The sequence below is a fragment of the Mercenaria mercenaria genome, chromosome 4, assembly GCF_021730395.1.
Source record: "Mercenaria mercenaria strain notata chromosome 4, MADL_Memer_1, whole genome shotgun sequence".
Lineage (NCBI taxonomy): Eukaryota > Metazoa > Mollusca > Bivalvia > Venerida > Veneridae > Mercenaria > Mercenaria mercenaria.
In genome coordinates this window covers 85,932,943-85,953,295 of record NC_069364.1, presented here as the reverse complement: position 1 = coordinate 85,953,295, position 20,353 = coordinate 85,932,943, and the positions used below count along the sequence as shown (strand labels likewise).

The window sequence follows — 20,353 nt, the reverse complement described above, 5'->3', positions numbered from 1 at the left end:
CATGTATGCTGGCACTTACTGCTTCCTCTCACCTTATGTTACCTAGCTAACCTTGAAAATAAATGGGATGGATCTACTTCTTCCTTCCTGCAATAACCGGTGACAGAAAGTCTTATTACGGATTTATTGCCGAAATGTATCGATTTTTGTCTCGTTGAAAAAATTTCAATCACTGATAAGGAAATTATTTCTACTAAAGAAAAGAGCGGGAACTGATAACGCATTAAAGCAAACATTTATCTGCCAATCAAGAGCTTCCTGAATTGAATTCCTAGGCCGGAAAATGGGACAGAAATAGAAATTCACTTCAGTGACCGATAAATGGCCGTCATATTTTTCCTATAAAAAGTGACAGCATATAACTGGCCAAACTTAATATGTATCAGCATTTCAAGTCATGATTTAGCATAATATAGTATCTTTAAAAACTGGATAATTTACGCATGTAGAATTCGTCGTTAATTACTTTGTACTATTAAATGATATGAAAACGGATGTTTTGAAATAGACAGTTGGAAGAAAAGTCACTTTAGTACAATATTAAAGAAGTTTATGAAAAATGAGTCAGAATTATCAACGGCAGGATAGCTGTGGGAACAATAATGTGTCGATTTCGGATTTAATCGGCAAAAAACGTGACGGTCTTTCGTTACGAGAAGAGGAAATTGAATATTTTGTCCGAGGTGTGGTCGAGGGAACAATACAGGAGGCTCAAATAGGTTGGTAGTAGAGAAATACATGTACTGTGATATGCTATACTTGAAACGGGACGAATACTTGTCGCTATTCTGTGTCTGTAAGTCAGACTTAGACCCAGGACAAAGTTAATATGTTATCTTGTGTTTCAATGGTGGTAATTATACATGTTTTGCAGTGTGTGGTTTACGTTGTAGGGTAACTGTGATTCAGGAACGTAGCATTTCCTTTTGAATATTCATTCTTGTTCCACTTTCCCCTTCACCCCCACCCCCACCCACTCCCCTCTTTTTCTATATTTTGCATAAAAATGAAATGTACTTTTTGGATTTTTTAAGCAACCCGTCAATAATATTTTTTCCGTTACAGCTTCTTTTTGTTGTGGGCCTACTTTTCAAATGTGTGGCTCTTAGGCTGTGTTTGTGGTGCTCTGTACCCTTATCTATTATCTTTTGTTATATTTTCTGGTCATTTGGTATCATGGAATACACTCATTTTTACTGAAATAGAATTCCACTTAATCCGCTGCTAGGGGGCGTGCGGGGTGTTGCACCTTACATTACCTCTCATGAACAGACTCATTCAAACCGAGTCTCCCATTATTTTGCTTGGTTGCATTCTAGGCTTCCAAATGATCTCTTTAGAGATTTTATTGAAGAAAAAGGTGTGAAACTAGAATTACCTTATTTTTATTACAGTTAGAAATTGACAATAAGATTAAGGACTACCGAGTACCGAATCATAATGTTTATTTTCAATGAAATGTTTTTATATAGCAACACCAGAATGATATTATTTTACTCATTTCACATAACATGAATAAATAAGGTAAACATGAGCAATCAATACAACATTTCAAACAAGGCAAAAAAAACGAAAGCATCGAATATTGTATAAAATAATATACATGCTCATTGCTTTCACAGTTTTCTTATTGAGACACTTGGTGCCTTTTAGCATTTACAAAAGAGTTGATACTATATATTTGTATAAATTGTCTACCAAAATTAAATTATTTACATTTGCCTATATTCTAAGTGAAAAATAATTGCCCAATAAACAATTGTTTTATCTATGTATAATTGCTTTATAAACAGACGTTTATTCTAGGTATAAAGGCCATATAAAAATTAATACTAGGATACCCATTATTACAAAAGGAATTATTTGTTAGCGGATAAATCTATACAAATTACAATGGTACCTACTCAATAGGTTAAGGGTAAAAACTCCGAATTGACCGATAATCCGAAGCCAACGTACAAGTCATTTGTGAAATTCAAAAATCAATGATGAACTGTAAATACAATTTCCATTTTGCTACAGATCCTTTAATATCAAATATGTATTGAAAAGGTTAAAAGGCAATGAAAACACACTTTTCAATTAAAATGATATGACACAAAACAAAAGGCAGTTTTACAAATATTTGATGTGTTTTGTCATCTATCATAACATATGGTTGTGAGATTCGGGGACTTACAACTTCGAAAAATATAGAAAAGTTATAGTTGAAGTCTTGCAAAACCTAAGTTACGCTGTCACTGGTTGTGCCAAATACTAAAACCATGAAGTATGGCAATTGGAGCATTTCATTCACTGCTCCCAAGCTTCGGAACTCCCTTCCCGTCAATATTACGGAAGCTGACACGCTGGCAACCTTCAAAAGCCTGCTAAAATTCACTTCTTAGTACAACATTTCGCAACTGATCAATACATTTTTCTTTTCATGTAACAGGGTAGAATAGTATTTTACAGATATTATCTTAAATATGTATATATGTTTGTCTTGTTTTGTTTTAATTTATTATTTTTTTTTTTTTTTTTTTGTAAAAAAAACTTTGTTTGTGTTGAATTTGTAATTGTATTTTTGCAATGTACTCTGCAAAGCACTTTTGAATTTTTACATGTGCATGAAAAGAGTGCTATATAAATGCCGTATAATAAATTATACAAAAGGAAAGTAATAACTGTTCATCTAGATAAATATAAAAATTTGTCATCCATATAAAGTTTTGATGCCAAGTTGTAAAACAAATGGAAGAATCAAAGTGTTCTCCACAAGCATATATGTTAACGTTCAGTTTATATTCGCAATGACTTTATTTTCGCTACTATTTTCTTTAGCAAAGCAACTTGCGAATGTAAATTGTCCAGCATTATTTGAGCCGCATCATGAGAAAACCAACATAGTGCGTCCGCGCAGACTGGTCAGGATCCATGCTGTTCGCTAACGGTTTCTCTAATTGCAATATGCTTTGAAAGCGAACAACATGGATCCTGCCCAGACTGCGCAAATGCCCTAAGTTGGTTATCTCATGGTGCCGCTCATTTAACACAAGTGATGATATTCATTGTTTTGACAATGATTAACAAAATGCGACTGCATGAAAACCCTTGAATGATTGTTTAACGGTGGGTTATTAAGTGTTTTGTGCACAAATCAATAGCAATTGCGGATAGCTCTCTTATCAAACATGTGCTGGAATACAATACTGTCTATTAACCCCCTCTGCTATCATGCATTTCTTAGGAAAATATTCAAGGGTAGTTAAGCGACATACAAGGTCACAAACATGTAAATAGTTTTCCCTATATATTCTATATAAAACTTACATTTTTTAAAGAGGTACCAAACATAGCTAGACCCATTTCAGAGAACAAATCCTTGCCTCATTTTAAAGAGTTATGATAAAACTGATAGAAAATGAAGAGAAAAGTAGTGGTCATGTATCTTCTAAGAGAGATTTCTCTTGTCACATTTGCTTACAGTAAAATCACATCAAAATCACACTGCTGTGACCTAAAATTGAGTTTCACTTCACCAAATACAACCTCCTCTCCTATTTGTCTTACCAAAAGGTCAAAAATACATCCCCAATGACATTTAACCAGAAACTAGCTTTAATTTAGACCTCTGTTGCCATGCCAAGTGAAAAATTAGTGTTCAAAAACCTGTCCGCCATTACGCGACTAGACCAGATGGCTCCCACGCTGGTTCCTTTACTATAGTTAGGCCTATAAGCAACATTCGTTTGATACACTGAACCTTTATAAGTGTAATAGTTTATACATTCAAAAATTAAGAAATATTAATAAATGTTGAATTTGTGAAATTGATTTCCAAGTCATTCTAAATGCCAAACATTCTTTTGCAAGGTGTATTTTTTCACATTAAAGCTCTGTTCGCAAATAACGATAACTCTTGTCCCGTGTTGTGAGATACCGATAATATATTTTTAGCCCACCATCATCAGATGGTGGGCTATTAAAATCACTCTGCGTCCGTGGTCCGTCCGTCCGTCATTCCGTCCGTCCGTCCGTCCGTTAACAATTTCTCGTTATCGCATCTTCTCAGAAACTACTGGGGGGATTTTGACCAAACTTTGTCAAAATGATGTATTGGTACCCTAGTTGTGTCCCCCTGAAAATCAGACTGGTACAACAATTTATGAATGAATTATGGCCCTTTGTTTATTTTTATAATTTATATAGATTTATATAGGGAAAAACTTTGAAAACCTTCTTGTCCAAAACCACAGAGCCTATGGCTTTGATATTTGGTATGAAGCATCATCTAGTGGTCCTCTACCAAGATGATTCAAATTATTTCTCTGGGGTCAAATATGGCCCCGCCCTGGGGGTCACATGGTTTATATAGACTTTTATAGGGAAAAACTTTGAATAACCTCTTGTCCAAACCTCTTGTCCAAAACCACAGGGCCTAGGGCTTTGATATTTTGTATGTGACATCATCTAGTGGTCTTCAACTAAGATTGTTCAAATTATACCCCTAGGGTCAAATATGGCCCCGCCCTGGGGGTCATATGGTTTACATAGACTTATATAGGGAAAAACATTGAAAATCTTCTTGTCCAAACCACAAAGCCTAGGGCTTTGATACTTGTAATGTAGCATCATCTAGTGGTTCTCTACCAAGTTTGTTCAAATTATCCTCCTAGGGTTAAATATGGGTCACATGGTTCATATAGACTTATATAGGGAAAAGCTTTTAAAATGTTCTTGTCAGTAACTACAACATTCAAACTTGGACCACATGATCTTTTTGAGTGGCAAGATGAACCTTGACATGACTTGACCTTGATTTTGACCTAGTGACCTACTTTCACATTTCTGTAGCTACAGCCTTCAAATTTGGACCACATGCATAATTTTGTGCACTGGAAAAAACTTTGACCTTTATTTTGACCTAGTGACCTACTTTCACATTTTTAAAGGTACAGGCATCAAATTTGGACCATATGCATAGTTTCGTGTTTCAAAATGAAATTTGACATTGATTGTGACCTAGTGACCTACTTTCACATTTCTCAAGCTACAGCCTTCAAATTTGGACTACATGCATAGTTTTGTGTACCGAAAAAAACTTTGACCTTGACATTGACCTAGTGACCTACTTTCACATTTTTGAAGGTACAGGCTTCGAATCTGGACCACTTGCATAGTTTTGTATTCTGAAATAAAATTTGACCTTGATTTTGACCTAGTGACCTACTTTTACATTTCTCAAGCTACAGCCTTCAAATTTGGACCACTTGCATAGTTTTGTGTACTGAAATGACCTTTGACCTTTACATTGACCTAGTGACCTACTTTCACATTTTTAAGGTACAGGCTTCAAATTTGGACCACATGCATAGTTTTGTATTCCGAAATCAAATTTGACCTTGATTTTGACCTAGTGACTTACTTTTACATTTCTCAAGCTGCAGCCTTCAAATTTGGACCACATGCATAGTTTTGTGTACTGAAACAAACTTTGACCTTTACATTGACCTAGTGACCTACTTTCACATTTTTGAAGGTACAGGCTTCAAATTTTGACCACATGCATAGTTTTGTATTCCGAAGTAAAATTTGACCTGGATTTTGACCTAGTGACCTACTTTTACATTTCTCAAACTACAGCCTTCAAATTTGGACCACTTGCATAGTTTTATGTACCGAAATGAACTTTGGCCTTAAGATTGACCTAGTGACCTACTTTCACATTTCTGTAGCTACAGGCTTCAAATTTAGGACCACATGCATAGTTTTGTATACCGAAACAAACTTTGACCTTGACATTGACCTAGTGACCTACTTTCACATTTTTGAAGGTACAGGCTTCAAATTTGGATCACATGCATAGATTTGTGTTGTGTACGGAAATGAAATTTGACCTTGAGCTAGTCAATAAGTCTTGAAATTTGGAACACTCAAAAATGGCACATTGGTGGGCGCAAAGATCACTCTGTGATCTCTTGTTGTTTTAGTTATGCAGAAAATAAATGAAAATCAGTAAATTTCCCAACTAAGACAAATGTGATTTATTCTTCTTGTGAGCTTATTTGAATAAATTAGCTTTTTAAACATCGATATCAAAATGATTTCTCATTCAGTTTGAACCGGGTACACAAAGGGTATCAGGTTAAGGTATTAAAACTGATAGATAACAACTAAGTGGTGCGTGCTCATGTACCTCTGATCTACTACGCATTTAAAGTGTACTTTTCGTTGTTCTATTGGCTGATATGTTTGATAGGAAAGTGTCCACAATCTATGTCAGTATGTCAACGTGCTTCTATGAACCTGAAATCGTTTGCATAAGTGACGAATTCATGAACGATTCGCACTGACACCATATAAATACATTGACGGTACTGTAATAATACCATTGCATACTTCGCAACTGATAGAGTTTGTTCACATTTAAGGGGAAAAGAAAGACAGATAATAATGCGGCCAACTGAAAAATATGATCAAAATGGCATATCAGGAGAACGTGTTATATCTAATGGTTTCTGTATGCCTAGTTTAATAATGAAGAAGAGAGATGGGGGGAAGCTTACAAGAAATGAGATAGAATATTTCATCAGACAAGTTGTGAAAGGACATGTTCAGGAGGGACAGTTAGGTAAATATTTCGTCAATATTTCAAGTTTTCCTGATAAATAAAAATTAATCATTTTTGATACATAGCTTCTACTTTTTGTTTTTTAATTATTGATGTATATGTGTACATGTAGATTATTTATTGACATTGCATAGTATATGATGGTTTGTGAATTTTACTTATTTCGAGACTTCGGTAAGTTCATTTAAGAAGCGAGTTCAGTTCTAAATGTATCATTCAGACTTTCAGACCCATTCTTAAAGTTTTTGTTTCTTTTATTATTTTTGTTTAATTGATCTCAGTTGTCCTTTTTCTAATTATTGCTAATTCAACAGTAAATAAGATAGCGATCACAATATGCTAGTCAAGTTTTTCAAAAGTACTGTTTTCATGATACAGATAAATGAGCCGTGCCATGAGAAAACCAACATAGTGGCTTTGCGACCAGCATGGGTCCAGACCAGCCTGCGCATTCGCGCAGCCTGGTCAGGATCCATGCTCTTCGCTAACGGTTTCTCTAATTGCAGTAGGCTTTAAAAGCGAACAGCATGGATCCTGACCAGACTGCGCGGATGCGCAGGCTGGTCTGGATCCATGCTGGTGGCAACGCCACTATGTTGGTTTTCCCATGGCACGGCTCAAATGTATAGATTAATAATTTGGTTAGAAGATACTAATGTTTTGGTTACCCCCGAGAGCCAAATATTTCAATTCAACCTTCAGCCCGCATACCATATTCTACAAAAGTAATAGGAATAGTATAACGTTTGACATTCTTTTAAGAACTTTTTTGTTGTAGTATTATTTACACATTCATTCATTCACAACACGAGACCTATTCCCTTGGAGTAAGAAGAGTTTTTTCATTATAAAATAGTTTTCAAATTATCATTTGCTATTGTATAATTTAACTGTTTATTATTATGTTTTATGATTTAAACAAACGTTGGTGATACCTTGGATGTTTCGTGAAGAATATAGGTTCATGTGCACTCAAGGGAAGGTACATTCGTCACGCAAACCTTCTGAATAAAATTTCGCTTATTTTTACATCGCTTCAAGTTCATGTATGTCGTTATTTGAGTTAGTAAGACAATCTTCTATGAAACAACCTAGCCCACCGTACACTAGATCGTAAAGGAATGTTTCTCACTTTCAGTTCGCCCTACATTATGCATCTGCACAATGCGATTTTCTGCATACACCCAGTTTACACTCAAATACCCTCTGCTCAATGCGGTTTTCTGCATACTATCAGTTTACACTCAAAGCGATAATATCGAACAAAGACAATTTTTTCCGTTTTAAGTATTTATTGTTTTTACAAACCTTGTTTTCATGGAAATTCTTTTGACATTGACTTTGTTGATTTCTACGTCTTTTTCTTTGTAGGTCAAAATACATATAGCTCGTGTTAAGTAATGTTAATGTTATATGGTAACGCAAAATATTGAATTGGCAACCGCCAATGACGTGATATGCACTGTAGATCAATTTTAACGTGGCCACCCATGCAAAACAAAGGCGTTATAAAGAACCTCGGATACGTCTGAGCTTTTTATTTTTTATTTACTTATTTTTTGCAGCCTTCTGACTCAAAGTAAGTCTTGTGGTCAACATATTTGAGCCGTGCCATGAGAAAACCAACATAGTGGGTTTGCGACCAGCATGGATCCAGACCAGCCTGCGCATCCGCGCAGTCTGGTCAGGATCCATGCTGTTCGCTAACAGTTTCTCCAATTCCAATAGGTTTTAAAAGCGAACAGCATGGAGGCTGGTCTGGATCCATGCTGGTCGCAAACCCACTATGTTGGTTTCCTCATGGCACGGCTCATTTAACCATAAATCAAATAAAAACATACCACGAGGATACAAGTCTCAATTAAAATCTGCGATGTTATCTAAAAATGAAAAGAAATGTCATTTTAACGAAATAATGAATTGTGAACCCTGTTACTGGAGTTATAGTTTTACTGAAATCCTGTTTGTAAACGTTATCATGTCTAAGTATGTTGTAAACACGGTCATTTGAACGTTACTAAGAATCGACTGTGAAACAAGCCAACAAGTTATTGAACTTGTAAGTTGAAAGTGATATTTCTGTCTACACATGCTTAAAACAGACGTTGAATAACTACTTTCAAACTACGAAATTTGTCATTTCGTCGGCACTGTCGTGATTACAATTAACTATATCTATATAGGTAACCTCACTGTTCGGAGGTAATCGGAATCTGGTGCACTTTTAAAACTTAAGAAACATTCTTTGTTAGTTATAATGTACGGTGGGCAGGGATTTTACATTGAAGATGGTCTAAATCACTCGATAACCACTTTCATGAACTAGAAGCGCTGTAAAATTGGTGTAAGCGAGATTCATGCAGTAGATGTGCGTGATGTACGTAACTACCCTTGGACTAGCCGGGAATGTCTAAGACCGTAAAGATTAAAAATCACGTGCTTATATTAAAATTTTGCATTGACACAGTGACCCATTGTTATCTGGGTTACCAGCTTTAGTATAGATTGTACAAGTGGTAGCCTTGTATATTTCTTGCTGTCAAATGAAAAGAAATGGCAACTTACCAACAAAATACAAACAAATCTGAGTGTGTTGCATCATATTTTAAAGTGCGCATGCGTGAAAAGTAAACATTAACCGACTTTCTAAAGTATTTGAACAGTATTATTGCGCACGGGCATGCGCAAAATATTCATTCTAAAGGTAAGACTATCCTTGAACTAAATTCGCCGTCAAAACCTGAGCATGTTATGACTACGAAAGTTCAGACTGAACGACCACCTTCTAGAGAGGAATTCAGTTATCAGTTTTGTATGGACAAGAAGTAGCTTAATGTACTGATAAGGTCTTTCATGAGGGCTATAAATTACCATTTATGAAATTCGTTATCAAATCTCCGGTTTAGGTTCATAACTCTTGTGTGTCTTTTATTTGGAACAATTTTACAGACGTCCTTCATACTGAACAAGTAGTGTATCCATTAAAGTACAGATGGCGTATATCCACCGTACGTCAATAAATATATGAAAAATGATAGGCCGAAGGGTTAGGTAATGATGGGGAAGCAGACGATTTATCAACATGAGGGTTAACCATTAATTCATTTTAATCGAGTTTGAATTTAGTCATATACGTTCAACCAGAGTCACTCTTGGCGACTTATGTGAGAGGTTTTCAAACTGAGTGAGTGTGATATCTCAAAGGATTGCACTGCCTATATTAACAGATACAATTATACCAAAGCAACGATTGTACTAGTTGGCAGTGTAGTGCATTGGCGCCTGCATACGTTTGTTGACGAAAGTACATGTTAAAATATTGTTTTCGTTTGCCCAGCTTATCAAAATACAAAAACAGTAGATATCTATATCGAACATGTAACATTTACACTCTAGAGTAATTTTGTATAACATCTCTTCTAGTGTTTAACTATTGTACTCGTCAAAACCATGGTGCTTGTTTATATTACGTTGTTAATTTTTGTTTTACAGTTCTTGATCTTTGTACATTGAATAAATAAAAAATGTTGGTAGCCATATCAGAGACTTAAATCTATAATGATAATTCCAGTTACGAAAAATATGTACTCTTAAGACTTTTGCTTTGCTAAAAAGGCTATATTATCGATATTGCCATTCAGAGCTGTTGCAGATTAGAAGCAAAATTTCATTTGGAAAATAAATAAATTTACCATTCAGGCCAGTAGAAATAAGATATATTATTTGTTTCTCAAAAATCGTCTCACTCGTATCAATACCCATTTCGATTTTTATTCAACGTCGGGAAAATAGTGTTCAAAGCGCCGACATCGATATTCAATAGCGAAAGTAGTTTACAAAAGGCAGTAAGAAGTCAGAATATTCGAGTTATAATTTTATTTAAAACTGTGAAAAAAACTAGCGCCGAAATATCCATAAAATAAACTATTATGTTTTTATTACTATCGTGTTTTTTGTTGATCTTCTTAGTATTGTTGAACTTATACATTCCAAAAGTTATAAGTTTAGAGAAGTTCCAGTTCTGTTTGCTTTCCGTGCATTCAAACAGTATTTACCATTAATTGGTGAGAAGACTGTGCCCGAGAAAGTAATGATTGTGTTGACCTAACATTCTTTAAGATTTACTATAACATGGCAATGACAGATTAGGCTTTAACAGATAACAGTGTAATGTCTTGTTTCGGGGTGACCTTATCTGTAATACAATATTTTGATGATGAAAGTGGGTTAGTATAAGGTTGTAAGTAAAATCGTCTAGAGATGAAACGTATATCTGTGACCTTTTAACCGCTGTGGACTGATTGCATTGACAGCAAAGATGAAGGTCAATACTTTAATTTATCATTTCTTGATAACGCAATAATTTTCATACGAAAATTCGAAAGTCGAAACAGACTTTTAAACAGCCGAATAATACCTCAATGTAGTCTTGACGCAAAATGAGACTGATGAAAGCTGCTTTTCTATGACTTTCTATGTATTGTATTTTGGGCATCCTACATGACCTATACCATCTGTCATTTCAGTATGCTGCATATCTCGACATAAGTCTGAGACAAAAAAGCAGTTGACTAAATTTTTGTGGTCCTTATGGCGGTTTTACAGAACACACTTACTTACGATCACTCTTAATTTCATATGGGAGATGTTTTATATCTATCTAGAAAATCGTTCTAATGGTTTATCTTGAAACGTCCAAACGTCCTTTAAAAGGACACATTTTGCGAATTGTGTCAGTTATTTCTCATAATAGAGGAAAAGAAATAAAACTGACAATGGCCTTATGTATTTGCAGGTGCTATGCTTATGGCAATGTTCATCCGAAGTCTTGACAACGAGGAAACCACTAACCTTACTAGAGCTATGACACATTCTGGGGATGTTCTCAGGTGGCCTGATGAGTGGAAGGGTTCTGTTGTTGACAAACACAGCACAGGTGGTGTTGGTGATAAAGTGAGCTTAGTGCTTGCACCTGCCTTGGCGGCGTGTGGTGTTAAGGTAAAAGCTGTCAGTAAACCTATTACACGTGCATTGCCATTTGAACATTTAGACATTGAGTTATTTATTTCAGTTTTTCAACGTTTTAATTTCCCTTCAATTTTGTAACGAATGGTGCTCAAGTAAAACTTGAAGTGCAATGATTTATATACTACCGTCACAACAACTTTAAACATTACATTGCCTTACTTCTATCTAGACATCAGGTGATTTTGAACAAAATGATTAAGTGTTAGCAAATATTTACCAAAACCGGTCCTTACAGAAGTTTATCAACAATTTGTTTACATCTTGGTGGCCTACCTCGTAATCTACACCACTCCACTACTGACCTAATAAGTTAGATATGAGTTTGACAACATCAATGAACAGGCTACGTAGTTATTTGACTTAATGCGAAAATAATTTACACACCTTAAACGATGTTTTCCCGCCAACAGTCTTATAGTTACTGTCTTTATTTCAAACATTAAATAAATCTACAATACGTTTACTCATAGAGAAAATTATTATAGAAATGGAAAAAAAATGTTAGTTTAAAAGCGTATACAAAACGTAGTTCCCCTTATCCTGTGATAAATGATTATATGATGTCTGACATCCACTGTACTTGAGGGTATACTGAAAATCATGCATATCCTTTCTTGCGTATTCAATATCTACTCAGTTTTGCATTGTTGAATGCAGATTGTTTTGTTATAAAATGCATTTAATCAAAATCATTTATATACAATTTAAACTTGTTTTAGGTACCAATGGTATCGGGAAGAGGCCTTGGCCACACTGGTGGCACTCTAGACAAACTTGAGTCGATCCCTGGTTTTAATGTATCATTATCGCATGAAGCTATGTTGCAAGTAATGAAGAACGTAGGATGTTGTATCGTAGGTCAAACCAGCAACCTTGTTCCAGCAGACAAAATTCTCTACGCGACTCGTGACGTCACCTCCACAACAGAAAACATCGGCCTTATCACATGTAAGCTGAAAATTGTTCTAGGATAGAATTGAACTAGGTGTATTTGAACTGTAAAACTTTCAATTGGCTATTTTTTTAAATTATGTAATGAATATTTTTGATATCAGTAAATTTCATTATAATATTACATTTTGCAATATTGTCTTATTTCTATAAGCCATATATAAGCATAGTTGCGGTATTATTTAATATTTCGTATTCCTTTTAACTACACTTCACTAATAAAGATATAGAATTCTTTATGTTTTTTATTTATATTAGAAGAAATAATGTGAAAGTTCTTTGTAAAGGTTTTTTGTTGTTACCCACGGTTTATTTCTTTGTGCTTTTTCTGGTGGGTGTTAATCTGCACCCAGTTTTTTCCATCAAGATTATTTGTATTCAAATAATATTCCAACAACCTACTTCTGATTACAGCATCAATCATCTCAAAGAAAGTTGCTGAATCTCTAGATGCTTTAGTTCTTGATGTAAAAATTGGGAAAGGCGCATTCCTAAAAGATGAACAAAGCGCTCGAGAACTTGCCACTAGAATGGTAATATGGATTTCAGTAAATAAATCTAGATTTAAAATGAAAGAATTTCATTTTTGTGTTTTTGTTTGCTTTTTATCTTAAATCAAATTTGAAAAGATTTACTATGATAAAACCACAATATCAATAAAGGTAAAGGGTCCCAAACAGTAAACGTGCTATTTATTCATTCGTTCTAAACTATAGCCACATTAGTCACTAGTTTATCGTATTAATCTCTGCTTGAATATCAAATACTATTTTAATACAGGTGTTGTATTTGTATTCTAGGTGAAAGCAGGAAATGGATCGGGTGTAAAAACTGTGGCTTTGCTAACAGACATGGACTCGCCACTTGGCCACATGGTCGGTAATGCTTTAGAAGTAGCCGAATCTATACATTGTCTCCATGGAGACGGACCACAAGATTTGACAGATCTGGTGATACGTTTAGGTATGTCAAACAATAGTTACACTTAACAAAAGAACACAGCAGAAAGTAGTAATAACTTAATCATAGTTGTGTTTATTTGCTAATAAAAGATAAATAGGTCTGTGTTTCTGTAATGAAGTTAGAGGTAGCAATGGTAGTCTCCCTCCCGGTCAAAGGATGTTGCCATAGGGGCTCAGCGAAAGGTGTTCTTGATAAAACAGATTGTAAAACATTGTCGGGTATTTTTAGTTTAATTTAAAATGTTACTACAATAATAAACAAAAATTCATAGTAACATATGTTTTATAGGTGGCCAATTACTGTTTAAAGCCGGTCACGCATCGGGCCTACAAGAAGCTTATAATATTATTAACGGAACACTACATAATGGTACAGCCATTGCAAAATTTGCCGCCATGATGAAGGCACAAGGTGTGAAAGCAGATCTGGCAGACAGATTATGTGAAAAGGGGGTTGACGTTTTTGAAATATTGCCAAGGGCAAAACATTCAACACAAATCAAATCTGAAATGTCAGGTAAGATTGTAAATAATCAAGGCTTTTGTTTTGTATTAGGTTCAATATATATAATATGGGCCTGTTCCATGATAAAACCTGTATGAGTAAAAAAAAATCAAAATTGAGATAACAATATATTCATGAAGAACATTCTTTTTCTTTTCAAATCTGAAATTTTACAATGCCTTTATGTAAGTCACCGGTCGAAGGTATTTTGAGATGTGACGTTAAGAATAGTTTTATGGTGCAAGGGTGCTTTGGAATTTCCGTTGCCATGACAACATAAATAACATTTAATTTTAAAATTTGGTAAAATTTGATTTGCCTTATATAACCTTCTAACAATGTGCTTCTTTCTAGTTTCTTCATGAACATTAAGAAAAACAATGCATTTTCCAGTATTTTAAACTACCTGTTATGCAATTATTATACCATGGCACTAATACAAAGGCCCAATATATATATCATATTATTATTTATTTTTTACAAAATTTAACATTTGGTTATATTTGAATAAATCTTGATTTTGTTTTGAACATCTATAGTTGTCGTATATGTATTTATTGGCTAATACATTCATCTTAAATAATAGGTTATGTCCATGATATTGACGCCATGAAGTGTGCAGTGGTAACAGGAAAATTAGGCGCCGGAAGAACAAAGGCTGGCGAGGCTATAAGTTTTGGTGTTGGTTTACATCTGTCCACACATGTTGGAAAACACGTTGAAAAGGGTAGCTATTTTTTTTAATATTTGTCCTATTTCCATTTTGTTATCAGAATGCTACTTCTGTAAAATCAGAATATGGCTATAGATGTTAAAATCACCGATTTCTGTCATCATTAGATTCAAAACGACTTTCAACGATAACTTTAACCTAACTGCATGCCTTTTATCTCCGGCTTATATCTCTATGAAATAAATACACTTTTCTTTCACTACTTTCAATTTATTTCTATCAATAAAATGAAACCTATTGATTTTATTATAGACACCACATGGATGACAGTATACCATAATGAAGAGAAGTTACCAGATATGTTCGTCTCCATGCTTGAAGATGCGCTCAATGTCAGACCAGAACCAGTTAAAACCGCCCATAAAGGAACAAGGGTTGTTGATGTGATCACGTGATAAACATACTGCGCTGATCCTTTCATTTGCAGCTGAACCTTTGTGTGTTTCATTGCTTATGCAGAAGTTGCTTTGATTTTTTTCAATTGGGAATCTCAAAAGAGTCGTTTCAATCGCTCCGGTTTTGTGTACGTCTAACCATGTACAAAAAGTCAGTAGTTGCATGGCTTTTAAACTGCGTTTCAAAAGTTTGTATATGTATAGGTGCGTTTCAAACATTTTATACGTCTGCAATTATCATAAGAGATGAGATTTTGCCACCATCCTAATGGATTTCAATGAAAATATACCAAAATTGAAATTCCAGTGGTTGAAACAATGAATTAACGTCTAAAGAGACTCATACAATATAAAATATTTTCGTTAATTTTAGTAAAACACTGTACAAAGTACAGATAGTTATCACAGTAATTTTATATATAACTTAAAACGTTTCTTTGCAAACTTGTGTTTCATATGACATAGATAAACGCCTATAGACTTTACAGAAAACATGCATCAATACCTAGTCCTCTTGTCTGGTATCATAGGTACTGAAGTATCATATGGTATTTTCACAAAAAAAATTGCTGCATTTTTAATCGACTGTGGTCAGATGTTTTCAAAAGATCTAAGATGTTGTTACATTTATAATGCACCATACATAGTTGGGGTTTTCATAACACCTTTTCAAACATATTGTAAATTCAATGTTTTCAGAAAACAACGAAGAAGTTATAACAAAGCTCCAAATGATTTTTATTCTTTATGTGCCTACACATTTACAGGTTTTATTAGTATTATGACGATTGCCCCCAAAAAGGAAAACATCGGTCACAGAAGATGAAAAAATACTTTTAATCAGATGTTCTGTTAGTGTCAGTGCGTATATGTTTCACGTAATATATGAGATGGCAAAGTTGCATAGGTACACAGTTATTGAAACGCACCTTTATAGAATTTTATTTATTGAACAACACATTTGAACTATGTATACATTATGCTTTTATATACCGGTAATTGTGTTCTTGTTTCGTGGTTCATTTTTATACGTACGTTTGAAAAACTGGACGTGCTATGGGGACGCCCCTGGCGGGCGGCGTCCACAGACTTTGTCCGGAGCATATCTTCTTCATGCATGGAGGGATTTTGATGTAACTTCGCACAATCTTTCACCATCATGAGACGGAATGTCATGCGCAAGAACCAGGTCCCTAGATCTAAGGTCAAGGTCACACTTAGAGGTCAAACGATACAAGAATGAAAACTTTGTCCGGAGCATTTTTTCTTCATGCATGGAGGGATTTTGATGTAACATGGCACAAATGTTCAACACCATAAGGTGGAGTGTCACGCGCAAGAACCAGGTCCCTAGGTCTAAAGTCAAGGTCACACTTAGAGGCCAAAGGTCAGATACAAGAATGACTTTGTCCGGAGCATTTCTTCTTCATGCATGGAGGGATTTTGATGTAACTTGGCACATTGTACCATCATGAGACGGAGTGGTTGTAGGAAAAAAATCGAGACCACTTTTCTATAGTACAACATGTTACATCCAATTTCGAGGTGTATTTTGACCTATCTCTACCTGGTAAGGATTTTTGTGTGGACTTTTTTTAAGATTAACTTCCATTAGTTGTAACTATAAATAACTTATATTGTAACTTTTTTATAACTGACCGTAGGGAAAAACTAAGACCACTTTTTTGTGGTACAACATATATGTTACTTTCAAATTTTAGGTGTATTTTAAGGTATCTCTACCTGGTAAGGAGTTGTTTTTTGTTGTTTTTTTGCGGACTAAGAAAAACAAAAGAATTACAATAATTATTACACAACCACAAAATTAAAATTCCATTTGAAATACAGGTGCTAGTGTAAAGAAATTTGCTATGACGGGCGTATATTGTGACATTCTGGTACTATTGTTTAAAGATAGAATTATAGAATATTTTCTATTAATATGAAAATTGCAACGAGATACATTTTATCATCATATGAACTAGAAAATAAATTAATACTGTGATTTCTGATTAGCATTGCTTTATGAATAAAATGTATTATACTAATTTACAAGAGATTCCTGTAAAATGTTGTTAAGTTTAATATTTATGTATATATTGTTATTGTTTGTTTATCTTATTCTTTCAGATTGATTTTTCTTATGGCAGCTTTAGTGACCTATATTTAATTGTACAAATTTAGGTATTTGATTTGTAAATACAATGATTGTTCAAAATAATGTATACATGCAAATAACATATAATGGACTCGTGAAGATAATGAAAATGCATTTGTTATTCCATAATGTTGGTGTGCCTTATATTTTTATCTAGGAACAAAAACATTACAGATGAATCCAAAAATGAAATTATCAAAATAGGAATTAAATAAAGGTGCCTAGTAAGAAGAAAAAGTGAGGCTCAGGCAATGATACGAAACAAGAGTATTTATAACCCTTACAGCCATTCATCTGTGATGAGAGGCAATATATATCTTTCTAGCAATGCATAGTACACAGACCAACGATAATAGTATAATAACTAAACTGACTTTTCTTTCTAAAGATAAACACTTGCCAATTTCGACAATTTTCAAGTTGCTAATAAAATAACTGTTTTCACTTGCTGTGATTTCCGTTCTTAATGAAGTGTTCTGTTGAAATTGTTTTGAGGCTGTAATATGGGCTTCCTTATTGCGTAAGCAATTGCTTGATTAGGTCAAATGTATCATTTGTCAAACTTTAACATATCTACAGGAATTTTCATACAAACTGTTTGCCATGTCTTTACATTTTATGTCATGTTTTATATAGTTGTACAGTGTAAATAGAAACAACGTCATGATAAAAGACAATTGAGATTTTTTTTCATACGTTGCCACGTGTAAATCTTTAAAATCCGGTGTTTACGAATGAAAGATATATTGATCTTATATCTAGAACAGACATATTTTCTTTTTATTTTGTCTTTTCAAGATTCTATCCACATTTTGCCCATCTTGCCCACGCACTGTGAAATTTGACTGTTTTATTTTCATAATTCACCACGAAACACGTAATATATTATTGTTTTGGGCAAATATTACCAGACAAAAATAAATAAATTAGGAACATCTTCATAAGTCAATTCAAAGACTGTTTGCTACTTATTTTGGGACTGGTCTCCTTTATAGCATGGAATACCGGAGATGAGATTTTTCAATTCATTCGTGAGTAACACGATTTTAGCTTTTGTCATGGCGTTGCTCATTTTGCTATTAAATTTCAAAATGCATGTCGTTCACGAGTTATATCGTGTAGACTTGCAAATATTCCATTCTAAAGACTGAGTGATAAATATCTTAGTGATACAATGTTGCATATTGAATATGCAAAATAAAAATATCGATTAATCAATCTGATATTGTTCCTTCGAATAAAACTTATTTTTGTAATGGAATAACAAGGAACAGATTATTTTAAAAACTTGATATATGTGTATATGTTTGTCAAAATTATTTGTATAATGCTAGACTTCAAAAGGAAGACAATGTCTCTTTTTATGGTCTGCAAAGTTGTTTTCAATAAAATAAATTGTATTAAAATATATATTTGAAAATGCGTCTTTGTTTTTATTATTAGAATATGGCGAATGAAAAAGCATGATCCTATCCTTCCCTACCACACTTACACATTGCATAATAGGTCTGTCCTATGATAAAGGTTGAAAAGGGTAAGGGTAAATCTTATTTATCGCGTTGAACGTACGCTCTGAAAGCTTTTGAGCGATCCTTTCCTAAGAACAGTAAAAATCCAATTTTACCTTAGCCCAAGCACTTTGCTGATATCCATTTACAGTTGGGTCAACTTAGGCAATCGCGACAAAGTTCCTTGCCCAAGGACAAACCGCCGCATTGGGAGTAACCAGGAATCGAACCCGGGATCTTCACCTCCATTGGAAAGCACCTTAGCTCTCTCAAACAATGCGTCCACATGGATCGAACGTTTATCTGATCGCAAAATAAACACAACGTATTAGTTTAAAATGAAGAAACATACGACACTGGATTTAAAATGTAGATCTACGTTGGGAAGAAGGCGTTTGTAATATTGTTCATCTTCAATGGGACATTGATTTTCTTTTGAAAATCCTTTTTTCTCTCTAAGCTCACATGTCAGTTTGAGATAAACAAAAGGTATTATTATCAAACCTGTATTTGTCGGAATTTCTATTCGAAGCACAAGTCACATGATAAATGTTAAAATCTTTTATTGACTCGTTAGCGACGCTAACACACGTACTGACCTTCATTCGTGTCGTCATAACAATGTGGCGTCATACGTACACTACAAAAAAAATTCCACAAGTGATCTTCGAGAATAAATTATGTATACAGTCAGGTAGATCTATGCCTTATTGTAGACCAGAGTCAGGAAAACAACCAGCGACTACTTAGTTTAACACCAGGGGCTTGTTTCACAAAACTTTTTCGTACGAAATTCGTACGATTTTGCGTACGCCCGTTTCAAAAATCTTCCGTAAGAAGTCAGTGCGAATACTGGTAAAATTATTTCGTTAGAACTTTATTTACAGAAAGCCCATTTCTCCAAATGTGGAAAATGATTTCCTGTATAATGATGGAATCTGTAATAAAGACTAAAGTAAGCATAAAACATCAGACATACTTTACAACAGATGTAGAATAAATGAAAGAAACTGAAAGTTCGTTATCCTTTCACGATAGCTGTTAAAGTAATGTTTATAAATAGAACCGAAGTTCCTATTTCAGAGTAAATAATTAATCATTCTCCGTATTGTTTAACTTAAAACAGAAAAGAAATAATAATAAAAAAGAGCATCCCGCACTCAAGTGACGATAATATTAGTAAACTTTGATAATGTGACAGTTGACCTCAATACAATCGACACTGTTTATTTTCCAATACAGGGCCACTATCTCAAGGTACCTGAAGTCCTATGATGTTCGTAAAGTGTTCGTAAGGTATTCGTAGCAGATATTTCTATGGGCGGCGGTTACCGCCAAAATTAGTAAATATACAATCCATTCATAAACAAGTCAGTCAGTACAATACATTTCAATGTCGTCTAGTTCAAAACTCCACCCCGTCCAATATATTTACACTCATAGCATTGTATTTTGAAACCATTTAATACAAAACTTCATTCCATCCATTTAAACATGGAA

General features: G+C 34.2%; 1 protein-coding gene across 2 annotated transcripts; it reads left to right on the top strand.

Annotated features, from left to right (window-relative positions):
* The first annotated feature begins 321 nt into the window (after positions 1-321).
* LOC123552360 (thymidine phosphorylase-like) lies at positions 322-18,765 on the top strand. Of its 2 annotated transcripts, none has more exons than XM_045341972.2 (8): positions 322-719; positions 11,409-11,611; positions 12,361-12,589; positions 13,007-13,125; positions 13,393-13,555; positions 13,844-14,071; positions 14,646-14,786; positions 15,045-18,765. In XM_045341972.2, exons 1-8 carry the CDS (start codon positions 560-562, stop codon positions 15,185-15,187), a joined length of 1,386 nt encoding a protein of 461 aa, XP_045197907.1. In that variant the 5' UTR covers positions 322-559; the 3' UTR covers positions 15,188-18,765. The 2 variants fall into 2 exon arrangements, with proteins under 2 accessions (XP_045197907.1, XP_045197906.2); XM_045341971.2 differs by lacking the exon at positions 322-719 and adding an exon at positions 6,360-6,613.
* Positions 18,766-20,353: the final 1,588 nt, after the last annotated feature.

Excerpts from the sequence above, each read along its gene's own strand:
- LOC123552360 (XM_045341971.2), top strand. The coding sequence starts at position 6,436 with ATGCGGCCAACTGAAAAATATGATCAAAATGGCATATCAGGAGAACGT. Across the intron at positions 6,614-11,408 it reads TGTTCAGGAGGGACAGTTAG|GTGCTATGCTTATGGCAATG; the intron begins GTAAATATTTCG and ends ATGTATTTGCAG. Across the intron at positions 14,072-14,645 it reads AATCAAATCTGAAATGTCAG|GTTATGTCCATGATATTGAC; the intron begins GTAAGATTGTAA and ends CTTAAATAATAG.